Source organism: Belonocnema kinseyi, chromosome 3 (genome assembly GCF_010883055.1).
Source record: "Belonocnema kinseyi isolate 2016_QV_RU_SX_M_011 chromosome 3, B_treatae_v1, whole genome shotgun sequence".
NCBI classification, from domain to species: Eukaryota; Metazoa; Arthropoda; class Insecta; order Hymenoptera; family Cynipidae; genus Belonocnema; species Belonocnema kinseyi.
The window spans coordinates 63,406,024-63,433,884 of record NC_046659.1 but is presented as its reverse complement, the minus strand read 5'-3'; the positions used below and the strand labels follow the sequence as shown (position 1 = coordinate 63,433,884).

The 27,861-nt window shown below is 33.0% G+C and overlaps 1 protein-coding gene across 2 annotated transcripts in view; it reads left to right on the top strand.

Annotated features, from left to right (window-relative positions):
• LOC117168986 overlaps positions 1–27,861 on the top strand; it is a 60,184-nt gene that overhangs the window by 24,217 nt on the left and 8,106 nt on the right. For both annotated transcript variants that reach the window (XM_033355010.1, XM_033355008.1), the window contains exons 2-7: positions 1,277–1,679; positions 17,574–18,067; positions 20,250–20,968; positions 21,253–21,686; positions 21,830–22,127; positions 24,424–24,822. In XM_033355010.1, the coding sequence (XP_033210901.1) occupies positions 1,386–1,679; positions 17,574–18,067; positions 20,250–20,968; positions 21,253–21,686; positions 21,830–22,127; positions 24,424–24,822 (2,638 nt within the window). In that variant the 5' untranslated portion in view covers positions 1,277–1,385. The remainder of the gene's footprint in view (positions 1–1,276; positions 1,680–17,573; positions 18,068–20,249; positions 20,969–21,252; positions 21,687–21,829; positions 22,128–24,423; positions 24,823–27,861) is intronic.

The following is a 27,861-nucleotide window of genomic DNA, read 5'->3' as shown; positions in this document are numbered from 1 at the left end:
CTAGTCGGGAGTGGTGCTGACTGAAAACAGATGATTTGGAGCGATTCGCGCGCCATCTGTTGGTCATTCTAAGGACTTATTGAACTACCCTCGTACAAAAAAAAATGAGAAAAAAAATTGTTTACCCAAAAAAATTTACAAATTGGTTGTTATTCAATTTTTGATTTGACGCGTAGTTTTTATTTTATTCATAAAGAACAACATTAGAAATAATAGAAACTTTAAGTTTCGCATGTGTACACTACATGGAAAAAATGGTATTAAATCCAAAAACTATAGGTATACGATTACAGATGATAAAATATTTTGTTGATCAAAGGAAAATTCTCTTGTCTCAAGAAAATGTACTTGAAACACTTTTATTTTCTATAAAGGTGTATCCTCATCCGTATTTGTAAAAATATTTCCATGAAACAATGCTCTTTTTTCCGTGTAAAAATCTCTATTGATAACAAAAATGTGGTTAGAAATTAAATCTTATTATAATTTATTCAAATATTCCAAAAATTATAATTCAATGTCGAAAGGAAGCATACATGAAAAATATAGAAAAATAAACTTCGTGAAAATAAACATTGTAAAAAATTGGTTTTTAAATCATTATTATTCAAAAGGTTCATAATCCACAAAACTATGCACTTATTATTTTAATTTTTTTCTATCGATAAGAAGGAATAACATATTAACTATACAATATTTCACGTTCATTTTTTAATTATTTCTATCTACATAAAATTTATATTTCATGTAATTATTTTCAGTAGATAAATTAACGCAGTAGATGCATTGACTTAAAAATGATCCACATAATTGACTGAAAGTTCAGTACAAAATATATGGACGTTACATTTTAGTACACTAACAAAATTGCTTGGTTCAGACAATAGAACTTTTTGGTTGCTATACAGAAGCAAAACAATTTTGTTGTTGATCTAAAAAAATGTTGGTACTTTCAACGAAATCGTTTTGTTGACTGAAACAAATAGTTAGCTTAGTGTTGTTTGATTTTTTCCTATTTTGTGGATTTCACTTGAAGTTATGTGAATATTTCCGGTCTGACTTGTACCAAACATCCTGTAAATTTTACAGATTTTTTTTTGCATGCACATAGTAGGCATAACGCAATTTGTTAACGACTTGGAATTATTTCAATCATAATAGTCTTCTACTACTTCAGATTTAAAGAGAATAATTTATGATGTTATCTATATCCAAAGTGTCAGAACCTAACGATCAATCCCAAGATTTTCAGCATTTCCTCATTCTTTGATTACAGGAGGCGGGAAGCCGGAGAAATCGATATCAACGAAAGCGGAAGTGGTAGATTTGCAGGAAGTTCGATAGCTTGATCCCAGAAGCCGAAAAAGGTTCAAAAGAACATCAGGATGTCATGCTGTGATGAAGGTTTCCGATTGGTAGGGACGCCTTCTGTGTGTTCCATGAGAAGTAAGGCTCAAATTGATGCTCTTTTTGATGAGCTGAGGTCCATCTGTAGTTCCACCCCCGGAGGATGGCATCATGCGATGATGTCCGCCGGGGTTGTTCCGGATTCCTCGGATCTCAGTTCCGAGGAACAAATGAAGATCAACAACGCCGTCCAGGCTCGAATCGAAGCAATGTTCGCTTCTGTGGAGGCCGAAAGCGGAACACCTGGAGAATGCGCTGCAGCGATTTTACCGGTGAGCAACGCCAGATGTTTTCTTCTTGAATTTTTTCACTATCTCGGCCGTAAGAAACGGTTCGTGTGATGAGCTAAACTTTAATAGTATAAGCTACATAAATAAATGATGCTCGTTCTAGATTCCGCTATACTAATCCATCATTAGCGCGGTGAGACTAGCTTCTCTCCAACAGAGTTTTCCTGAAATTAAACACATTTCCTAATTCCTCTCTCTTTCTACCCAGAATCTCGTTTTCAACTGTGACGAGTCTTGTTAAACTTGATCGACCAACTTCCGTTTTTGGTCAAGACCATTTATTACCTGCATTCTGGGCGAGAAAAGCTGTCTAAAGTGGGCAAATTTTTCTTTTCTACTCAGAAATTACCTTGCATAATCGTATTATTTTTAATGATGATATGTAACATGTTTTGGGCTTAGTCTTCAATTTAAGACTCATGTGCCTGCTTGGATGCACGGGATTGTTTAATGCTGTTTCTCGTTCGATTACCGAAGTTATGTAGCGCCAGACTCGATTATAACCACATGGGAGTCGTCGTACTTGAGTGGCTGAATTTACCAATAAAAGCTGCTTTTTCTCTTTTAAAAGCAAATAATCTTATGGACTTATAATATCGCGCACCTATAATTTTTTTAATGATGCCCATTTATTTTTAAATTACAAAAAATAGGGGGGAAGGTGTTGTTAAATATACAGTACCGGCGGAAATTATTCATACGCCTATTTTTAAGCTGCTATTTCGATGTTTTCAACAAATTGGAATAACAATAAAAATAATAAGATATTTGTATTGGTTTCTGCCTAGAATCTACCTCAGGGTCGAAATTGATGTAAAAGAGTCGCAAATTTTCAAATAATGATTTTGCTGATTACGTCATTTAAAAAATTTAAAACAATAATATTTTCATAAATATTACTGTTGTAGAAATTATGCACACACATCTTTTAAAAATAATAATAGATTCTTTATTGACATTTCGGTAATTAAAATTCAAAATGATAACAAACAAAAAAAACAAGAATCAATAGAATGAATTTATCAGCATTATGTATGTTCTTTGTTTTCATTTTCCATTCATATTTAAAATTTTAGTTGGCTGGCACAATTACTCACTTTTAAAATAAAAATTTAAAAACAAATATTTCAAAAAAAATTAAAAACTTTGAATAATGTGAATTATTTTAAAAGTTATTTCAATTTTTCAAACCATTTCAATTTAACGTTTTTTGCAATATCTTCTTATGAAATTGACAGTTTTCCTTCAACTCAGAATTATTAGACGCCAAATTTCAGTAACTTTTGTGCCATTCAGAGGGCAAAAATCGCGTTAATATTATAAAACTCAAGGCACTTTAGCAACTGCTCAAAAAAAGGCGTGCAGGTAATTTACGCCGCCAGTAGTGTATTTAAAGCAGCTATCAGTAAAAGTGACTGATTTATTACTAGAATTTAGTAACTGTTTGAAATTATTACAAATTTAACTGATTCATATTTTGTGAGTTATGCGTTGATAATTATATATCAGGATCGCAATGAAAAAACATAAATATTTTTTGAAGTCCAGACACCCCTTAAAATATTTTATCATTGCAAACATAAATACTTTTTTCATTACATACCGTATACTCCCTAAAGTTATACCGAGCGGGAAAAATGAATTTTCTTTTTTTCTTTTTTTTTTCTGATAAACTTATTTGTAAAACTATCCACATTTTTGAAATGCTTTAAAGTCGTCGAAAATCTTTTTCAAGAGAAAATAAGACAAAAAGTTCGATCAAAAATACAAGTTTTTTAAAATATAATTTTTGTACGTTTTAAATTTTTTGCATGAAAAATAATATTTTCTCTCTTAAGCCATACCACGAATAATATCTCCTATATCTTTAGTATAGGTTTAGCACAGGTATAGCATTTGCCCAAAATGTAATAAGTTATTAAGAAATTAAAATTCAATCATATGCGCCACATTCTGGCCTCGGTAACAATTTAATGTCACTCTTGCAACCTGCAGTAAACTTTCACTGATCCTTGAAACTGGAGCAATTCAAATCAATTAAAAACCTTCAGTGGATCATTTTAAATGATTATTCAAGAATTGACAGTACTGAAAAATTAGTACATTCAAAATTTTAAAACATAAAATTTCTGCGTTAATTAGGTGAGCCGATGCAATCTCGTAACCGGTTATACCAAAATCGGTTCAGTAGGTAATAAGGGGTTAAGGGGACATACTAACCAGTCGAATGTAGCGCATAAAAAATAGATCACTTTTTTCATTTGAGTGAATTATCGTTCAGTATTCAACCTCCATATTTCTTTATGAAAAAGGACAGATAAGAAAGTCAGAAAGTAACAGTTTTCAAATCAAGGAAGGGGGATCCAACATACCGAGACTATCATTGATTCAAGATACTTTATCCATAATCTGTTCTCTGCGGGCAAACATTACAAAATTACGATATAAATGCTTTCGAATTCCCAACTAAGGTTTGTTTTTTTATGTAAAAGCGTGAAATTTTAGTTTAATTTAAATTATGTATTTACTGCATGATTATGCAAACATTTTATATTATTGTGGATGCTTATACAATGGAACCTCAGGAAGACTATCTTTTCCTCCAGAATAATTTTTAGTTTTTTTTTAAATTTTATAAGTAATATAATAAGATAACATTGCAGAAACTTGATCGCGATAAAAACGACTTTGAAATAATTAGCAATGTAAATTCCTACGTCCGGGCAACGTGTGGATCTCATTGTCATCCATACTCTTGCCTTCAAATATACGGTACACGCTCAGCTACGTATTTTCACTTATGCTAATACCATCGAAAAACCAACATTTCTCTTCCCTGAAACATATTATCTGTTAAAAGATCGAACAAGAGAAATGACTTAGGGTCTCAATATTATTATTAAAAAATCTTATTTACGAAATGGGCCAAACAGTGACATTCTTAGCTGCAAAAAGGAAAAAGGGAACTTATTTTGTAAAAAGAAAGTAATTTTATTGATAACGCCAAATTTTAACGTTTTAATTTAAAATCACTCAATATTTTTAACACTGTTTAAAACTTGTCTTTTCTGTTATTATCGACATTCAAATACTGTTTACTCTTAAAGGTTTTACTTTAAAATTATTTACTTAAAAACATTCTTGTCAAAACAACTAAGATACCAGTAAGGGTATATTAAACTGGACATTCTGGTTTTGCTCTAACCAACATTTTGCTGTGTTCGATTTGAAATTTAATGAATTAAAAATCAAATCTTAAACGCTTCATATTTAAATTTCACTTTATTAAAAAAACTCTCAGTATCAAATTATTTTTCAATATCTTAATGTTCAAATGATTTATATTTTGATTAAATTGGAAAGTAAAAGTTATTAAACTTTTAGGAATTTTTTTGTTTTTGAAAATTAGTTTGATATTTGAAATTGACCAATTTGGAATGTTTGAATTTAAATTTGTACAATTTTGATCAATTCTTCAACTACCAAGACTTTCAATCGAAGTAAAATTGTGTTTATCTCGCCAGGATTCAATTTTATACTTAAAGCTTTTTAAAATCACAACATTTTGTAGATATAAAATAAAATCAATATTATATTTGAATACTTTCGAGTTAAAAGTTTTGAAATCAATGTATTAAATATTATGCGAATTTAGGTTGTAATTATCTTCAAATATAGATCAAATAAGTTTCAATATCTTATAAAAGCTAACAAGTATCTACATAACTTAATTTTTTCTAATTCCAGTGTTAGTTTTAAGAGTGAAAGGCAGCTTAAAAGCCGATAAGTACATTCCATTTCGTACGACGGCCGCCATCCAAGTATAAAACAGCCAAGCGCTGCTTAACATAAAATTATCCAATTAAAAGACTACAAAAAACTCATTTCTGTCACTTTTAAATTAAAAGTTTGTTACATGCAGGGATCATCTACCAAAAATATTCAATTTCTTATATATGCTTTCAACGTACAATTGAGATGAAGGATTGAGATGTCCAGCCGGAAAAATCTATCGATAAAAAAAAGTGGCCAAAACATAAAACAAAATATACATTCGTATTCAGCTTGACGCGGCCGTCAAATTTCTTTATGAAACTTTTTCACTGGATAATTATTACTTAAGACAAACAATAAAAACTTAGAAAATTTTCCGATCAAAACTCGATGTTTCGTCAAACACAACTCGCGATTATTCAGCCGTTTGTTAATAAAAATGCTTGAAATTTTTATGTTGTATTCTCAATATATAAGCGATGACTTTAAATAGCTCACTTTATTTAAAAAGCTAATATGTTTTTTTTTATGTAATAGCAAGTTTATTTCGAACGGCAAAAGCAACAAAATGCTCCAGCGGCAGCGTGTGTTGACTTTAACTCGCTGCCATTTACACAGTTTTTGACCGATTTTCTTCAAATGTTCAGAAAAACTTTTTCAAAGTCTAGTGAACAACTTCCTTGCGATAAGTTACTTCAACTAACATTTATTCAATGACCGTCCCACTGGTCGAAGTTGGCGAAACGTGGATCGAAAAATTTTCTAAGTTTTTATTGTTTATTACACCATTAAGCCATTTCCCTTTCGGGGTAGGCGTGACTTACTCGGTGGGGAAAGGAGCAATGTGGGGAGGGGACAGAGAATTTTAAGATTGATCCAGAATTCTCGTGTTATTTATGTAAATAACACGTTCGTTCCGCAACACTGTTCCGACCCAGTTTTCTGATTAATCTCTCTAGCAATCACCCCAAGTGAAGATCCTCACAAAGTCGTTATGTAAGGTTCCCCACTTGGGTCCATTAGTGGCCAAGGTCTTTTGTTTCAGGCGTTATTCACTCTACTGACACTCTTTTTATTAACTGTTTGCCGCCATACTTTCCTGTCCTGGCATACTTCTCTAGCTTCTTTTATGTCCATGCATTTTTTTATGCAGGCTCTCGTGTTTCTGTGACTTCTTATGTCTCTTCTAACTAGGGTCTCATTCACACATTCTAACCATTCTTTTCGCGGTCTACCTCTGGGCACGCTGCCATTTACTTTACCTTGATACACTTGTTTCGTTAGTCGTTCATTTGGCATTCTCTCAACATACCCGAACCATCTTAACCGATTTCTTTCCCATGTGTCTACTAGCGTCTCTCTGCAAGACATTTTTTTAGAATTATCTCGTTACTTACTTTGTCCATCAGAGTTTTCCCGCATATTATGCGCATGAATGTCATGTCACTTGCGTTAATTTTACTCTTATATTTTTCTTGATAAGCCTATGTTTCGCTACCGTATAGTACAGTCGGTACAAATATAGAATTATGTATTGCCATTTTAGGTTTATTTGATGTATTTTTGCTTCTGATAAGAGGACCTGCTCTACTAATAACCTTCTTACCTTCGTTTATGCATCTATCTAATTCCTCATCTATCTTCCCGTCCTCAGTAAATAAGCTACCAAGGTATACGAACTTATCAACTTGTTCAATCCTCTCATCATTTAATAAAATATTGCATAGTGTTTTCTCACTCTTTCCTTCGAACACCATAGTTTCTGTTTTATTTGCGTTAATTTTGAGGCCCATGCTCTTCATGCTTGCATCTAGTATATTCAACATTCTTTTTAGGTCTTCGATAGACTCTGCCATAACAACCTTATCATCTGCGAACGCTAACCCGTGTACCCTTACTGTTTGGAGATCCACACCCTCTTCGTCGAAGAGAGCCATTCTTAAACACTTGTCGCTTTGCTACCCGTATATATTGTTTTTATAGCTTGTAGGAGCCATCCATTGACTCCATACTCTTTCAGGACTTCCCAAAGTTTACTTCTATCAACATTGTCAAAAGCTTTTTCTAGGTCAACAAATGCACAGAAAACTTTTTGTCCTACTCTAAAATCTTAAGTAATAATTATCCAATGAAAAAGTTTCATAAGAAAAATTTGTCGGCTGCGTCAAGCTGAATACGAATGTACATTTTGTTTCACGTTTTGAGCACTTTTTTTTATCGATAGATTTTCCCGGCTGGACAATACTTTTACGCGGTTTCGAGCGCTTGTCGAGTTGTTGCATCCGTCATCTCAATTATTCAATTTCGTAAAGCTCAGGGCTTTAGATTTTGAATTTGAACTTGTACAGTACTGAAGGATACAGGCTACAGAGTAATATTTACCAATTCGGAACATTACAATAAAAAATTATTTTATTGATTTCAATTCAACATTGTTTATATATAACTATTGCAAGGTTTTTGATCTGATCTTTGATAATTGGTAATGACATCTTTAGAATTTTTAAATTGTTCAACTTCTAATGTTCTGATAAATTCGAAATATTTAAATCTCATAAAATTTTTTAAACCAAAATTGCTCCATTTCAAGACTTTTAAATTAATATTCTCGAAAAGACTTTAATTAGAAAGAAAAAATGTAAAAATTATATAAATACGAAAAAATGTAAAAAATAAAAAGAGACGAAGGAAATTGTAAAATGTAGATTAAGGGTGTTTAAAAAAATTCAGCCTAAATCTTACCTTGCATTTCCGATTTCTTATTATTTTTGGGTTAAAAATGAACTGCGTGAAATAAGAAATTAATCGGATAATATTAATAGGTTGCTCGTAGTGAATTTGTCTGTTTACAAAGAAAAATAAATTTGTCGCTAAAATGGTCGACATACTAAATTATGCACACACTAAAAGACGCGGCTCATTAAAATCAGTATTTTTTTTCAGTTTGGTTTTAAATTATGCCAGCATAAAGAGGTATGCGAAGAAAATTGTTACACAGAAATTTTAAAAGTTTATATCAATTATTTTTTTATAACCTAAAACTAACTGTAACGTGCATTCAAGACGTCTCAGTAACTGCCCTACTGAAAATTCCTATATAGGTTCCTATATAGGATCCTATATAGGATTCTACATAGGATCCTATATAGGATTCTACATAGGATCCTATATAGGATTCTACATAGGATCCTATATATTTCACCTATAGGTGCAACCTATAGGAAAGGACATAGGATCCTATATAGGTGTCTGTATAGGACACTCCCTAATAAGGTATCTAATAGTGCCTAACTGATGGTACCTAACTAATGATACCTCATGGTACCGAATGGTACGTATGTCTCTAGGTGTTCCTGGAGGACCAAAAAAACTTCTGCGCAGCCGTAGGTGCTATAAAATAGTACTGCGCACCTGGATATGGTCCCATGCTGAAACATATACAGGAACCTATATAGTATCCTTTATAGGATCCTATGCCATTTCCTATAGGTGGCACCTCTAGGTGAAACACGTAGGTTCCTATGTAGGATCCTATATAGGATCCGATGTAGGTACCTATTTAGGAACCTATATAGGAACCGATATAGGAATTTTCAGTAGGGTGGAATTGATGGCTAATGTACCTTTATAAAAATTTTCTTCGATCATTTCCTCAAATATACATAATTAAATTTTAAAATATCAACAAAAAATATGCAACTTAACTTAATAGATCGCATCTTTTATATTCTCTATAATTATGCGTTATGATCGATGCGGATCCGAGAAAAATATATTTTTCTGTAAAAAACTCCAGAAAAGTAGAAAAAATGACTTACTGGTTGTCTTGCAACATTTAAAAAAACGAAGTATCTCGCCATCCCAAAATTCGGGATGATTAGCGCATTATTTTTCAAAAACTTGGCTAGTCGTCCTAAAAAATTGGGACGATTAGTCCATCCCCTTTTCCAACTTTCTCAATTTTTTGGGGCGACTAGTCGCAGCCTTAAAAAAATTATTTTCTCTAATATGAAATTACTTTTGATAAATTGCTAGAAACCTCAATAGAATAGAAATATATTATTTTTAATATAAGTAAAGATTGCTGAATTATATATGTATGCGAGAATTTATTAATTACTTTCTCCTCACTTTTGAAGAGTATCCCAGAGAAAAGAAGAATCTAGATTTTCATCCTCTGAGCTGGAAACTTTTTTTCAGAGGAGCAGAGGAATGCATTTTTTCCTATATTTAAATATTATTCATTGTCGAAATTTATCATTCCGTTTCGCTTGCAAAGCCACGTTAAGTTCGGTATAGGCTCTTCAGGATCGAGAGAATATCACGCATTACTGATCATTCACAACCGGTTCGTTTCGTAATTCGCAGCGTTGAACTTGATTCGCGAGTGGGTGCACGTACAAATCACGCGATCCGATTTTCACTATATGTACTATACTATAATATACGTGAAATGGGTCAGAATGGCTTTCCACGTTGCTTTCGATTACTCAATGAGATGAATCGTAACCGATCATTTCATCGACTCATCAATTCTGTAATCTTCACCGGTATTACGAACTGAATCGAATCTATTTAAAAGATGCTCAAATGACTTATGTGTCGCAGCCACTTAGTGTAATTTGACATTTCACGAACTTCTAGCGGATTGTGTATAATGAACGAGGTACTGACTATGCTAATTTTAAGAGCTGGGAAGGGAGAGGGGGGTAATTTTGACCATTCTACAAAAAATATAGAGAATTTCTTTTTCTGTAAAACTAACTAATTGGAAAAAATAACTAATCAGAACGTAGAGTGATAAAGTTCAATGAATATAATTTCAAGTAATCATCACTTTACGCTCGATTTTAATAGTTTTTTCAATATTTATTTTATTTTAAATCAAGGGAAGATTTTTAGGAAGCAAGCATAATAATAAAGTCCAATGTATATAATTAAAAAGAAAACGAAAATAGTCTCACAATTGTTTCATTTGTAGTATAAAAAATCCGCTCAAAAACTTATACATTTGACAAAAACTGTGGGGGGGGGGGGGAGGTCGAATTTTACACAAATGTAATACCTTCTCTGATGATAATGTAAAAATGAATTAATTTTTCATGAATAATGTTTTGATAGTTCTGTTTTATGTCTTAATCGTAGAAAATAGCATAAAAACATAAAAAATTAATGTTTTTGTCAACTCACACACAAGACGAAAAGGAAATTAAAACACAAAAGTTTTGATGAGAGTGTGCCCACGCAGTGGGCAGATTTTTTTGATTGTTAACTCCTTCGTTGACAGAGAGCATTTGAAAAAAGTGCCCAAAATAGCAGGAACTTTGGTTATCCTGAAAATTTGTATCTTGGCGTTTTTGGGATCGCTGAATCCGAATCTGAGGTAAAATTCGAAAGTTCAAAATGGCGGATCCAATATGGTGGACAAAAATACAAAAAATGGCTCGATTTAGATAAATCTTAGTACTTACGGATTTTTGGGGTCGCTGAACCCGAAAGTGCAGTCAAAATTCAAAAATTCAAAATGGCGGGAGAAAATATCCGCTGTTTAAAATTTTCGAATCTTGACTTCAAATTCTGATTCAGCGACCCCGAAAGAAGGTTGACGCATTTTCGTCAATGCCAACGAAGGGTTTAATAATGCTTTCTATGATTAAAACAAAAACGGCGCATCCTTTTAAAAAGTGGTTAATAACAAATGTATAGATCTATTTTAAATGCAAAATTTTTGTCTTCTCATCCGTTCACCTTTTTTGCATAGATTGACCGCAAAATGTAATTTTTTATCTACAATTATTTTTTTATGCTGCCAAATTTTTAAATTTCGATTTTTCAAAAAAATTCAAAAAGTTATTATCAGAACCTTGTAGGGCATTCAAAAAGCAGCGTTTTTCTTTCTTGGCTTTTTTTCGTGTCGTGCGTTATTTGGCTTAAAATGTTCATTTTCGTGTGTTTATTGGAATTTTGTAAATGCTATAACTCTGGAAAATTTTGGTATTTTCAAACAAAATTATCAGGATAAATTTTTCTTCTTTTTGAAAGCTATGAATGTCTGTACAGAAAATTTTTGAATCTTGAAAAAACTGGTCTTAAAAATATTCAAACTGTCCTCACTTCTTGAATTTCTATCCAAAATGGTTGGCTAAAGATCTCGACCTTCATTTTAGGATACTAAAAGAGTTGTACCAAAGGCCAATCCAATCTGCCAATTCTTTCCAAAGTTATCGTGCTAACAATCTAGACAAAAAAAAACGATTCACGAACAGGCAGACAGACAGACTGACAGACAGAAAAATGCGTAATAACTTGTTTTTTGGATTCAGGTGGTCTCAAAACGTGGACATTTGAAAAAAACTAGACAGGGGGGGGGGGTCAAATTTTACGCAAATCTAATACCTTCTCTGATGATAATGTAAAAACATAGTTTATTAAGTGTGGGTAAACATTTAAACAAAAAATTTGGTAACAAATTTTATTCCATTAATTTGAATCAACCAAGAAAACAATATCTTTTGACATTTTAAGTTTTTTAAATAATAGACCAATTTGTATGTAAAATAGGGTTTAAGAAGTCAATTTGTTTTAAGAGAAAACAAATTTTTAAATTAAAATATTTTTTCCATTAAAGCTAGAGCATTCTTGCGTGTGAAATACAATTATTTGAAACCATGGACATAGAAAACACGGGACTAGGTATGCCATCCTAACTTGGGCGAGCGGGGTTGAATCCGCTGGAGGGGGGAGAATTCCATGAGTGGAGACAGCCGCCATCTTACGATGTGCCATTTGATTATGCGCACGAGCATTTTTGCCGACAAACTGTGCATGGAAATATAAGCATGTGGGCGCTGTCATGTTTGTCGCGGGACATCAAAAGGTGGCGGACCTCCCCCCTCATTATATCACCCCCGCAAGGGCATGCCTAGTCCCTTGTTTCCTATGTCCATGTTTGAAACAATGCTAAATATTTTTGTGTCTAACTTTGTCGTTTTTTTAATCATAATGAGAAGGCCATTTAAAGAACTAAAAGTTTCATATTGCCGAGGGAAATTTATTTTTTACAAAAACTCTATAATAGCTTCCTAAAATTTCTCCATTAAGTTTAAACAAAATTAATGTTTTTCCAAACAATCGAAACCTAGTGTTGAGTGTCGACTATATGTAATGTTATAATCATTCAACTTTATTGCACTATGTGCTGAATGGCATGTTAATCATTTTATTAAATGGCTAAAATAGTTTGATAGATAATTAAACTTAATCCGATCTCATATAAAATTGTCAAAATGTAATTGTGTAGTTCAAGCTAAAAATTTTCGACTAATACCATTACGCAATCTGCTCCCAGTTCATGAAATTTCTAGATATTTCCTGAAATGTCTAATTACACTAAGTGGCTACAGCGTATATTTATAGCAAGTAAACAAGATCGTATAATTTTTAATACGTGATATTAAAAACTTGCCAAATTTCACTTGAAAGACTTGAAATACTTTAAAACTGACCAATTATATAGAGTCGAATCACAAAATTGTAATATTAAGGAATTTATAATTGGACAATTTTAATCTGAAAGCTTCAAAAATGAAAGTATATTCAATTTCTGTCATTTCAAACTGGACGCAGGACTTTTTCCTATAGGGACAAACAGTGATGGTCAATGATGACAGTAATTAGTTATCTCTATCGTTACCGTTTAAAAATGTAACTTTTTTTCTCAAATCGCTTTTTAGTCACTGTTTAAAATAAATGATCATTTTAATAATTTCTCTCAATATATTAAATCAGAGAACCAAAAGATTTCTCAATTAAAATGCTTTTTTAAATTCCTTTGAATTTTCTTGAATTTCTTTAAATTCTTTTGAATTTCCTTGAACTCTTCTCGATTCACTTAATGCTACCAATTTCATAAAAAAAATGTTGTAATTCACCCTGAACTTTTTTAAATTTACCTCGAATTCTTAGATGTATAATTTAAATATTTCAAATCCTCTAATTTTTTTCAATTCTTTCCAAATATAATTAACTCAATGTATTCAAACGAACGACTAACGAAACAAGTGTATCAAGGCATAGTAAATGGCAGCGTGCCCAGAGGTAGACCGCGGAAAGAATGGTTAGAATGTGTGAATGAGACCCTACTTAGAAGAGACATAAAAAGTCACAGAAACACGAGATTGTTTAAAATTATTTGGGAATGTATATTGAGTTTTTCAACTTTCGCTAACATCTTTTGAGTTCACTTTAAATCTTCTAAATTCACTTAATTCTACTGAAATCAGTGGGACATTTTAGATGATCAAAAATTTTTTGAATCCACTGGATTTTTTTAATTCACCTTGGATTTTACTGAATTTTCTCGTTTCTCTTAAATTCCTCTGAATGCAATGGAATTGTAGTTAATTATTGATTACATTTTTTTTAATAAACCTGGAATTCTTATAAATTTAATCGATTTCTTCTGAATTCTTTTGAATTTAAGAGAACTTTAGTAAAGCTGGCAGCCCTAATTATTCTTTGTTTACTTTTAACAGCAGAAATTTTTCGAAAACTTCGTCGTTTCAACTACCTCTTCTCGAGTTAAGTATGATTCCTACCGTACTTAAGAATCAATCGGAAATCAGCCGCTATAATTTTGATATTGAAAATGAAAAAATAGTTGCAAAAGCAATTGAATTGATTTTTTTATAAAAGAAGATTTGGGAACTAAGTTTCGAAAGTAAATAAAAAATAACGATTTTCTAGTTACTGTTGCTGAAAAAATATAACTAGTTACTAATTCATCACTTATTTTCAAAAGTAATTTCGTTAAAACTATCGTTACTAAACAAGTGTTAGAAAAACTGCTTACTTCCCATCACTGGGGGACAGTAAGATCGTCCATATTTTCCAACATTTTGAATGTCAGGCTTCCAACCCTTAATGAGATACTAAATGAGATAAGGATGTTCCTCAATTTTTAGCCTAATCAGAATAGTAACATTTCCCAAGTGCGAAGTCATATACGGCCCAACCTCGCCCCATAGGTAGCAAAAATATTGCCGAAGCTCGGCTGCCATTATCGCGCCAATGACGGAATGATAAATATGGCCTGCACTTGGCAGCCAAGGTTTGGCTGCCACTGTCGGTCCAACACTGGGTACCAGTATTGGATCAAACCTAGCTGCTACCGTCGCGCCATTGCCGGATTGATAACTATGGCCTTGACTTGGCAGCCAAGGCTTGGCTGTCATTGTCGGTCCAACACTGGGTACCAGTATTGGACCAAACCTAGCTGCTACCGTCGCGCCATTGACGGATTGATAACTATGGCCTTGACTTGGCAGCCAAGGCTTGTCTACCTTTGTCGGTCCAACATTGGGTATCAATACTGCTATAGTCTAAGGTCTAAGGATATGACAAAAAAGGTATTTAAAAATAAATTTTAATTGATTGTGAGTACTTTGCACAGATTGAATACATATATCACATTTTGAACATTATATTACAAATAAAATTTCTAACGCTACGGAGTATCGAACCTATATCTATATACCTAAATCTATCGCCTAGCAGTCAGGAGTGCTAACCACTGCCCTAAACCGACAAGATGAAGCTCTGTGAAAAAGTCATCCTCATAAGCTGCAGTTCAGAAAAGTTAAAGAATCAAATATTAAGCTCTCTTTTTCTAATATAGCCATAAAATAATTTTTAAATAAATAATTTAAATCGATTACAATTTTTCTTCGCGTAATATTTCGTTTTTTTCCGTTGTAGCCTACTTTACAACTTTTTGCAATAACAGGAAATGTAATTTTTCATAAACATTAGAAAATTTTAATAACAGAACTTAACAAATTTCATCGTGAACTTTGATAATTTTTCAATACAATTTTTTTTATGTTTCGTGTAAGATTTGTTTATAGACTTGGCGAAATAAAGTGCCGATTCTGGGCCAAGCATTGGCGGAGTATCAGCAAATATTAAAAGCCAATATAGGCTGCCAGCACTGGCTCAACATTGGGCTGATTTATATAAAACATGGTTTGCCGTGGTAAAAGTGACACTTGGCCCAGTAATGTGCCGTCACTGGGCCAGACTTTGGCTGATCCTCGTAAAACATGATTCCCCGTACTAAACGTGAGACTTGGCGCAATAAAGTGCCGATACTGGTCCAAACATTGGTAAAGGATCGGCAAATATAAATAGCCAATATAGGCTGCCAGCCCTGGCTCAACAATAGGCTGATTAAAATGCCGACATTGGCCGAATAACTTTAGCCGACCTTTGGCTGCCAAAATTGGACCAACACTGGGCCGTATATTTAGCTCCGCCAATTCGCACTTGGGTTAAACGACTTACAAGTAACTTAAATTTTTCCATCTATTTAATGTCTGTACTTGGAAAGAATTCAAAAATTAAACCAAAGGAAAGCAGTGTTCAGGTTTAAAATTAAAAACTATATGACATTTTTAATGAAGGCCATCAGAATGTCAAGTCAGATTGATGATTTTGCTCAATTTTTGAAGTAAAAAAAACGTAGAAAAATTTTCGAGGCCTTCTAGTAATCTAAATATTATTCGATTTTGCTCAAAATTACAAGGCATCTTCTAATCGTGTAATCTTACAAAATTTTAGTAGTGGGAAACCCAATATTTTGTAAAAAAAATGTACCGTTAAAGACAGGCTTATAAACCTTGATACAAATTCGAATTTTTGTTTTTATATTGGTAAACAAAAAGTTGATAATAAATAAACACCCTACGTAAAAACTAGACCCATAATTTATGCCCATATTATATATTATATATTATACCCATAATTTATAATTTTTATGTCAGATAAAATGTTTTATTTTTAACAATATAAATTTAAAAGCATTCAAAGTTGCCAAATTTCGATTTTAAAGCGTATATAACAAAGAAATTAAAAAATGTAAATCGTAATCATGCCATTTTAAACAACTTTAAATTTAAATGTTACGTAATCCCAGATTTCAAAAAGAAAATGTTTCCCTTCGTGCAGTTTCGAACTAAATTTCTACAAAATCCAATAATTTAATGTTGAAAATATTTAAAATATCCCAAACTGCAGAAATTTGAAGGTGAAATTACGTTGGATTTGACACAAAGTAAAATTTCGAAGAGTTTATAAAATAAGATAATTTAATTAAAAATAATTCTAACGTCGAATTCATCTCGTTGTCCAATGTATTTTTCTCCAAGAAACTAAAAAAATGAGTGAATCCAATTTTTAACACTTGGCCGAAATAAATTCCTTCGAGATGTCCTACAAAATTATTGGTCCAGCTTCGACAATTTCCGTGAGGTGAATAATCTTTAGATCATTGCTCTAAGCATTCAGTTACTTATCAGAAAATAGAATTTATCGTGATTCCCGTAAAAGTCCAAGGCATGTTTAAATGAGTTACGACATCCTAAAACTATAATATAAGCAATTTGTTTTTCTCACTCGTACGTAACGCAAAATATAACGGGCTTCCTCGTTTAATTATGTGAATGTTTTATTGAAGATTTATATCCAGAAAAGTTTTAGAAAAAAGAATTTAGGTCTCAATTTTTGGTACAAAAATCAGTTAAAGTTCACAATTTCGACGTTTGATCAAATTTATAGTTTGAATTCATAATTTCGAATATATGATTATATGTATTATTATATTCGTTTATGGGGATCCAAATAGATGCGAGAAAATGAACATTTTTTCATTATTTATAATGTGAAAATATTTTTTGATGGTGTTAATCGCTGGATATTTTATTATTTCTGTAATTGTAATCAATATTTAATCGATTAATTTTTTATTTAAAAGAGTTCGGTTAAATTTAATTGTGATTAAGAAAATGAAGCATAAAATTCAAAAGCATATCAATCAAAATTCCCAGTAATAAACTGAGTCGATTAAACTTGAAACCTCAATATTAAAAACCCATCAAATCGTTAACACAAATTATATATTTCTGGATTCTTGCACATCTTATTTCGAGACCTCATCTTGCATTACGGATTCCGTTTAACTTTCACCTCTGCCCAATTACGCTTTTTCAAATTTTTCGTTCGTCAAAAAACCGCCTCTTAAAAATTCAACGCCAATTTGTTCGCCAGGTAAAATACATGGGAGCAGCTCCTGTGGGGGGTCGAGTGGCAAGTGTTCGAGGTCTTCAGGAACCACTTCGCCAATTATTGGAACGAATGGTCGAAACGACCGACGCAGAATTAGAGGTTTCCCGAAGAGGATTGACTTATCGATTTTCGGAAACATGTGAGAAAAATAATCCCTTCAGGCGAATTGCTGTTTGGAGTGCGTTGAGACTACGATCGAAGAAGACAGCAAACGGCTTTCATCACGCCTTCATGCCGCTGGTCGGCGATGATTCAAATTTGGGAGGTGAAGAGAAGCACTCTGACCTTTACCGGACCATGCGTGGTTTGAGTAACGAGGTCGAATGTTATCCCCCAATTTTTGCGGTTGTAATGAGACGACCTGGGGTCGCCAGGCTTCTTGAGTGCCACGCCTTTGCTTGTCAAACTGAAGAAGATGCCGTGGCAGCAGCTGCCACGCTGTACCGAGCACTAGTTGCTGATTTGGATGCCAACAGGTGAGCCGTTCGTTAAAAAGATGGAACTTGTTGAAGGCGCCAAAATCAGAAATGTATTAGCCTTCATCTTCTTCTTTATTTAATGTTATCCTCAGACTTCCGCATCTTCTTCAACTACATCATTGATTCCACATAATGTTCCTTTAATTTTAAATACTGTTTCTTCTTCTTAAAATAACTCCTCCATATCTATCCTCTTGAATCAACTTCATTAAACATGTACCTATTAGGAAATCACTCGTCTTCTCTTACAGTCTCTAATCCAATTCCTCTTACTTTCTCTAATTCTTTAATCCATTCTTATTTCTTTCCCTATACCTTCGTCTCTTAAAACTTCCATCTTACTATCTTGCATGTTATAATTTGACTCTACCCTGTTCATAATTCTTCTACCTGTTTTTCCTTATTTCCTCTTTCTGTAACTTCATAGTTTCTAAAATCTTTGTTCCGCTTATATACACTACACAACTTTCTATTCTGCTCTCCGCTGATCTAATATCAGCATTTTTGAAATGTGAAGGAAAGGGGAAGAGTTTTAACTTCTTTTTAAATAGACATGCTGTTTTTTCTACTACTCCTAGCTTCATTTCCCTGCTACCTTATTTACTCTAACTTTCTATATCGCTGTTCATTCCTTTATTCCTAAATGTGTTTTTTTTTTCATTTAATAACAACTTCTATGCATCTAAATATTTCTCCAGAACGGTAATCAATCCTGACATTCCCTTCTTATACTCCTATAACAATCCTATCTCAACTCCATATATCAACAATTATATATAAATTTTCATTTTTAACCTAAGTATAAAATAATTACCCCCCCCCCCCTTTATCCATTAACATTGATTGCTCCTTTATCTTTTTAAAATTTGTCTGATTTGTTGAGATTATTTTCTGCTCATTCATTTCATCTTTTATTACTATCCGATCCTCCCAAAGCTTATTAGGAAGGTCATCTAATCCCTTCTCCGGTTTCTTACTCTTGAACTTTTTTATATTAGTCTTTATTTTCTTTCCTATTTTTCCCATATCCATTTGTCACCCTGATTTCTGACCCACATAAAAATATCATACAGCATTCTTTTCCTTTGATCAGTTACACTTTTCCTTTGATCTCTTTCTTGGTTTATTATAGTTCAGTTCTTTTTTGCCATCTTTGCATCTTCACTCTTCTTCCTTTTTTCCTTAATTTGTCTATTATATTACTTAGTTAATTAGCCTTAGTTTCTTGCGGTATTTTTTCTTTACATTTATTATCCTGATAATTTTCTTCTTTTCGCTTATTCTCAGTTAGAAAATAAATTGCAATTAGTGAGGTTGAAGAGGGAGCAGTTTTAATGGCAGGAAGAAAAATTGAGAGATACGGGAAAGGGAGGAATAGCAGGAGGTGGAAGAGCACGTATTTTTAAGAATGAGGTTTTATATGGTTTGTGAAGAAAGATGGGAAAGAAAAAAGCTATCAAACGGATACAAGTGAGAGGTATAAAAATCAAGTGGAGAAGGTAGAGTAATCGAAGGAATGAAGATAAGGGTAAAAATGAGATAAGTGAGAAGGACGAGAGGAGTCTCCTTTTTCTATTTAAGGTAGGTGAAGAGTAATAAATAATGTCATAAATCATAGAAATAGGAGGAAAGGGGTTGGAATTAAAGGGATAAAAGAATAATAAAAAGATACTAAATAATCTATAGGAAATGGGATGATAGATTATAAATAAAAATATAGAAAGGGAAATGGAATAAACAAAAGGTGGAAAGCAGAAAGGGTAATAAATTATGTTACGGGAGATTAAGGACAAAGTAAGGAAGGAAGTTAACAAAATTAGTTCATATCATAGTAAGAGAAAGAGGGAGATTATAAAGGAAAGTAAAAAATAGTGGGGAAAAGAGGTAATTGGTCAGAAGATAAAAGAGTAAGGCTGAGAGAAAAATTAGAACAGATAGAAATAGAAAAAGGAGAAATAAAATATTAGTGTTCTGTCATTCAATTTTGAAATACCAAAAAACTGATAAAAAGATGTATGTATCGATTGTTCGGATCAAAACTTTTGTATGGCTTTTGAATAACTTTTCCTCTCTTAACTATAAAGTCGGGAAATTATGGTTTGCCTAAAGAACAATAATACATGTCAAATATATTCTTAAACTCGGAACTCTTGAATAATTTAAACAAATTTACTAACAGGAGAAGACCCCGACACACGAACGGAGTTGGTTGTGTATCTCTTGCATCTGTAATTTCGAGCGCCAGAGAACCAAGTTTATCAAGTAAAATTATGAGTGGACGTCATTCACCACCTCCGCGACCCAAGGCTCCGCATCCGGTTAGGCCACCCAGGTCGAAAAAAAGTTCGGTATCCAGCGCCACTGAAGAAGAAACCCAAAAACCAAGCGTCCTCGAAAAAGCACCTCGAAGAAAGAAGAGGGTCACTGAAATAGATCCTGAAGATGTTTTAGAAGCCAGGAATCGAAAGTACTCATCAACATCCAAGGACTCAGATATCGTGACCATAAAAAATGAGAAACGACGGGATTCTACAAATGTGGAAACACAGCTAAACGAAGAAAGGATGAACAATAGAAATAAAATGTATGGAATAAAATCAGCAAATTCCGAACAGGGGATCGAACTTGAAATACCTAGAGGTCAAGTTGAGATAATTTACGATCAGGGAGGAGAAAATCACTATAGTCGGAAGTGCAATGACTATGAGAGATTGCCTCTTAAAAGCAAGAATTATGATATCGTCGATAATTCACAAAAGAGATGCCGTCGTGACAAAAATGAAAGTGTATGCAATGAAGACACTTCTGGGACAGAGGAGAGGATTTATGAGAAGAATCAAGGATTTTATGATCTTAATCGATCAGCAGCTAAGAATTGTCAGAAGATTGGCCAAAGGGGTAAGTTAAAACCTGAATGTAAATTTCATAAGATCGGTGATTAAATATTCTGTGCATGGAGTCTTAAAACCAGAAAGTGATTGGAAGACTTAGGTAAATAAACGCCGCATAACTCCATGTATACAGTTGCAGAACGTTATAGATACATCTCACTATTAGATCTTATAGCTTGTTTCACTTTCTGTAGTATTTTGTTCTTGTCATTTCCTTTTAACTAAACTGGATTAGAAATTTTATAAACTTGCTATTATTATTATACAAATAATTTGATTACAATTATTCAGGTAAATACACAGCAGCCCAAGATTCGGCTCAGCTTTACAAAGTCTCAGAGAAGAAAGATTTAGAAAAGAAAGATCCAGAGTATAAAAGTCGAGAGAACTCTATTTACGAGAAGCTGCCTAGAAGCAGAGGATGTAGTCGAGATAGACCCCACGAGGAACACCTGAGGGATGCTGATAAGATCTACAGCCTGGGTCAGGAAGAGATCTACACTCCCAGGAAGTCAGCAAAGAATGATAAGAATCAGACGCAAGGAAACTCACCCATCAACAGGAACGCGAATAACATTCCCCAAAAAGAAAACCGGAGTCAAAGGGACAGAAATACTGATGAAAGTATCTACCTGAGTCGACAAGGTAGCCGAATTTCTACTCTTGATAAGCCTGTCAAGAAGCAACTGCAAGATATCAATTCTAACCTTCCTCAATGTTGCCAGGTAAGAATGCAGAAGTGTAGTAAAAATTTGTATCTCGAAAGTGATATAGTTTCAGATTATCTGCTAACAGTTTTGATCTTGGAGCTCTAAAACTAAGAGTTTATACCTTCAATCTTGATTCAACTTTCAATTCCAAATTTCAGCGAACTAGACGAAGAAGCAGAGCGGGAAGTGAACCTCCAGTCAGCAAGTCTGAAGATGCCTTGAAAGATCTGCAAGAAATAAAATTAAAAAGATCCCAAAGTGACATAGATGTGGATAAAGGTGACTTGATGACCCGGGTGGAACTCCCAAGAAGAGGAAGTTTCCTCAAACCAGGAACGATCAGAAAACCAAACACCATGCCAGGTGGAACCCCGTTAGGATTTACAGAATTATTCGATGAATTTCGAAATCAAGAAGGGCTGACGAGTGTTGATGATATTCTAGCAGCTATAATCGGTAAATTTTTTTATCAATTTATGAATGAGGTCACTGGACTATAAATTTTGCCTAAATATCTTATCGACCTCCTTGGTGTTTCTAAATTTGGATCCTCCACATAAATGTATTTTCAGCAGATCCGGTTTCTTTAGAGTTGAACTTCCAATTATGTCTCTCGAGCATTAAAGGTATTCGTTTCAGAGCTTCCCATTTGAATACCGCTATTTGTGATTCTCTTCTGTGACACACTGAATGTATCTTTTCTTCTCGGACTCTTGAAAACCGGTCCAATGGTGTCCTGTTGTTACTGAAGTTATTAGTGTTTCAAAGTTGAAATAAATTACACTGTTTATCCGAAACTATTTTCAGAGATTCGAAATTCAGACGGAATCCCGTTTTAATTTGTCGCAAGGGGAATTTCTGTCTGAAAGCTTTTAGTACTTCTTCTTTTTAATTTTTATCATCTTTCTTGGCGATTAAAGTAGAATCATGTTCTGTGGGGTCTTGTGAGAAGGAAAATAAAGTCATATTGAGCAGAATTAGTTGGTAGAATGAGAAGAGATTTTTCAGCGTTAAATCATTATTGCAGTTGATTCTAAGCTAGACAATATCTTTTTGGAACTATAATAAAATTTTTGCTGTAGTATTTATTTTGATACAAAATTTTCAGAACTTTTTAACCACGTTCTTCGAAATTTTTGAAGAAAGAAATCATTTTTGGTCTGAATTTTCCAGGTTTACCAGGTCTACATTTTCAAAAATACAGTGCATCCATTCTATTCAATTTCAATACATTCTTTTCATCGCAGACTAATTAACCAACACATTTTTGCATAATTATTAATCACTGCAAATTTAAAAAGTTTTGAAACAATTAATGAATTATGAACAATTCTCATTAAAATTATATATACAAGTTTTTTAAACTCTGGCATTATAATCGTAGTATTTTTCTTAGCCTCAAAAGCAAATCGCATCAATTCGCAAATTCAAAATTCGACTTTGAAATAGGTGAAACTAAAAAAATTCCAGGATCATTTTGGAAATTAAATAACTTTCAAGTTTTTTCAAAACTTTTTCCAGGTTTTATAGCTCTGGTAGCCACCATGTCATCGATTATTAAAAAAAAATGTTTTTTTTTGCCATACAAGAATCAGGAATATATTATGGAAATATCTTTTTTAGCAATGGATCATGCATTATTATTATAATTTGGAATTTCCTGAATACAGTGAATTATGTATGACTGAATTAATTTCAAATCTCGCGGTCTATTCCTATCAAATACAGTATGCTATTTTTTTTATCTAATATAGGCATTTATCTTGTTCTTACTGCTGATTTTAATATAATTTCTCCTCTTTCGGAATTTATTTCGAATTTCACCGTTCTTTCTCCTGAATTTCTTTCAAATTCGTCATAATGTAAAGACTATATGTCATGAAATTCTTCCCTGTGCCCGTGCCATAGAGAAAGAAAATTGTTTTTATCTGAAAAACAAAAATTGACTTTTTTGCCTAAACGACTCAAGATAAGAAAAAATAAGATAAAATAAAATTGTTTCCATTAGAAAGTTCTAGCAAAATATCTTTCGACACTTTTTTCTATCTCGCTTTATTTTCGAGATCTTTGCGAAAATATTTATAAAATACTTTAAGATTTATTTTTTCTTAACAATAGAATTTAATGGCATCCTAAAAAACAAAGAATAACCTAATTTCACAGTTTCAAAAACTTTTATATCAAACATTTTCCTTTGAAATCGGAATTTTTTAAATAAACGATACTTTCTGTTTTTCCAACTTGGCTCAATATTTTTCCATTAAAACGTTAAAACTGTCAAATTGTCCAGTTTGAAAAATTGTCAAATTTTTAGTTTTCCATCCCAACCTAAAATTGTATTCTTGAAAGGAAATCTTTAAGGATTTAATACACATTTTCGGAAAAACCTCGGATAATGCGAGATAAAAAAGTGTCAAGAAACATTTTTTAGAACATTTTTAAAGAAACCATTTTTTTCATGTTTTCATATCTTGCGCCGTTTTGACAAAAAATATGAATTTACGTTTTTCAAACAAACAGACATTCATTCTTCTCCATGAGGCTCTGTATTAGATTAAAGAAATATCACACCGTCAACAAAAATTTAGAAGATTTTTTGATAATCTGCATGTTCAATCTTTAAATTTCATATATTCAAAACTTATTCACTTTGAAAAATACTACCAGGCCACTTTTCTTCAGCTCTTTAGGACTACACAACTGGCTTTAGGGAACAATACTGAGTGACTAAATGAATTTTGAATTTCTTTAGATCCAGAGGGAATGTCTTTTAACGACTTGAAGCCACTCTACAAAGAGTTTCTCTTGAAACTCGCATCCACCTTGACCCAGGATGAGCTGTACCAAAGGTCAGCCAGTATAATGAGAAGGCGTCGGCGTCCCCAGAGGCGTCGATCGACCAGTCGACCTTCCCTCCTGGGTCGGGCGATCAAAAGGTCAGTTTCGAGACTCAAAGGCGGTCCCACGGAATTCACTTCGGTCATTTTTCCGGCTCGCAAATTGAATGACAGTTTTGGAAGCAGCTCGTCCTGTGATGTCAGGAATAATAACAGAAATCGGGTTCTCGCGAGCAGGCTGAGCAGAAGAAGATCGTCTTGGCGAAGAAGCAAGGGCGGAGTTGGCCAAACCACTTCTGAAGACAGTGATACTTGTACGTATAGTATTTCCCGTATTATTATTCTTCTTTTTCTAAAAACTGCCCAAATGCCACCTAAGGAAGCGGTTACTTATTACGGGGCGAGGGGGGGGGGCGCTTTTTTATGTAAGTTTCCTCTTTTTGATTATTTATCAAAATATTCTAATTAACACTTGTCTTGGCTGTTCAAATGACTTTGCATACTACCTATTATACATATTATATTATTATTTGTTTTATTTATGTTTGCGCAATACCTGGATTACTTTGAAATCATTTGAAATGTTTTGAAATTTAGTAAATACCTTAACATTTTTTAATTATGTGAAAATTCTTTGACTTTCTTTTAACATTAATTGAACTTCCTCAACATATTTTAAAACGCAGGGGCAAGTCTTGAGATTCCGTCAACTATTTGAAAGTCTTGTGAAATTCATGCAATCTTTAGATTCCATTAAAAATTTATTAAAATCTTTAAAATATGTGGAAATCTTTTTGAATCTCTTGAAATTCCTTAAAATATTCAGTGAAACTCTTCTATAGCGCCGATATTGTGGCTGGCGGTTGGTGGGAACTAACTCATTAAAGTCCGATCCGCTTTTGTTGGTTCACGCCTGAGTGCTCGGCTGAGTGACAACCGCCGACCCCAGGCACTCCACGCAGCACCTGTTACACCTACCTGCGGCGCGTCGTTGCCCTATTGCAAATATCTATATGTCACTAATAGGATTCTATATAAGTATTCTATATAGGATCTTATATAGGGTCACCTATATAGGTCATTATAGGAGCCAGCTATAGAAAATGAAACAGCTTCCTGCATAGGACACTATACAGAATCCTATTAGTGACCTATATAGGACAGATGATGAACCGGAAGTGTTGCGCAGTTGTTTCCTATTCTATAAAGGATCCTATGCAGGAAGCTGTTTTATTTCCTGTAGATGGCACCTATTCTGACCTATATAGGTAAACCTATATATGCTCCTTTATAGGTCACTTATAGGAATCTTATATAGAATCCTATTAGTGACATTTACAGGCACCTATATAAGTATTTGCAGTAGGGTGATTCTCGGAAGGGCTATAGAAGGGTGGGCTATTGAAGGTTTCACTGTATTAAAATCTTTTTAAGGGCATGTGACACAGCTAAATACTTATATTACCGACCTCACTTTTTCGGTTCACTGAATGTGTTTTTGAACCTAAGAACTTTTTTTGTAAATACGTTTAGGTACTGCATTTTGGTAGGAACGTCACTGAAAATTATTTCATCTTTTTTCTGAACCTGAAAATTTTTTGAACGTTCGAACTTTTTTTATACATAAAATATCGGTCTCAAACTTTGAGAAATGCAAGAGCCGAAAGAAAACTACGTTTAAGTACAAAGCTTAATAATAACAGATGTAAAAAAATATATTTCAACAATCAATTCCAACGGCATCAGCCGGTAACGTTGTACACGAAAATACGAACTCTCCTCGTCTAGTGGCCGCCAGGTTTCGTATTTTCGTGTACAACGTTACCGGCTGATGCCGTTGGCATTGATTGTTGAAATATATTTTTTAACATCTTTTATTATTAAGCTTTGTACTTAAAAGTAGTTTTCTTTCGGCTCTTGCATTTCTCAAAGTTTGAGACCGATATTTTATGTATAAAAAAAGTTCGAACGTTCAAAAAATTTTGAGGTTCAGAAAAAAGATGAAATAATTTTCAGTGACGTTCCTACCAAAATGCAGTACCTAAACGTACTTTATTGTACTTTAATACATTTCCAAAAGTTTCAGCTCGATATTTTATTTACAAAAAAAGTTCTTAGGTTCAAAAAAACATTCAGTGAACCGAAAAAGTGAGGTCAGTAATATAGGTATTTAGCTGTGTCACATGCCCTTAATGCCATTACAATTTCTGAAAATCTCATAAAATCCTTTATAATATTCGGAGAATAAATAGTAATAGAATAATATAATAAATAATTAACAATAAATATCAAACATATAATAATCAGAAAACTTTCGAAATTCCGTTCAAATTTTACGTAATCCTCTAAAATCTGTGAAATCATGGTTACCTTTTTATACCTCTAATTACGTTACTATTATTTGAAATCCTCTGAAATCTCTTTAATTTCCTTCAAATCGTCGAAATCTCATTCAAATTCCTTGATATTCCTCAAAATTCGTGAAAATATTTCGATACTACATGAAATTCTTAAAAATCCCTGAAATTTTGCAATCTCTTAAAATCCCTTATAATATTCGAAAATCCTTTTAAATCTCCTGACTTTTGTTAATCTCTTAAAAACCTTGATAATATTCGGAAATCCTTTGAAATTCCGTCGTATCTTGAAATCTTACTAAATCTTTTAGAGTCTGTGGATATACTTTGAAATCTTTAAAATCCGTTCAGATGCCTTTAAATCTTTTGAAATATATTAAAGTTTCTTTAATTCCTTAAAACCATCGAAATCTCATTAAAATTTGTGAAAATATATTGGCATCACATTTAATCTATTGAAATCTCGCGACAATTGAAATTCCGTCAAATCTTTCGAAATCCTACAAAATCATTTAAAATCTGTCGAAATACTTTTGAATCTTTTGAAACATTTTAACATCCTTTGAAATCTTTTCAAATTCCTTAAAATCCCTTAAAATCTTCGAAATCGCAGTAAAATCCCCTGATATCCTTGAAAATTCGTGAAAATATTTCGATACTGCATGAAATCCTTTGAATTTTTTAAATCTCTTAACCCATTATTGCCCAAAAGACCGAAAAACCAGCCCCCTGGCTCTTCCTATTCAGCCAATGCTTTAGAAGTGACGTGGAGTTGACCACGGCCATGATGGCGCTGATTGTTGATTGGGCCGAGATTCATTCAAATTATTATTACACGTAAATAACACGTTCGTTCCGCAACACTACTCCGGCCCAGGTTGCTGATCAATCTCTCCAGACTTTCCTGTCCTGGCATACTTCTCTAGCTTCTTTTATGTCCATGCATTTTTTCATGCAGGCTCTCGTGTTTCTGTGACTTCTTATGTCTCTTCTAAG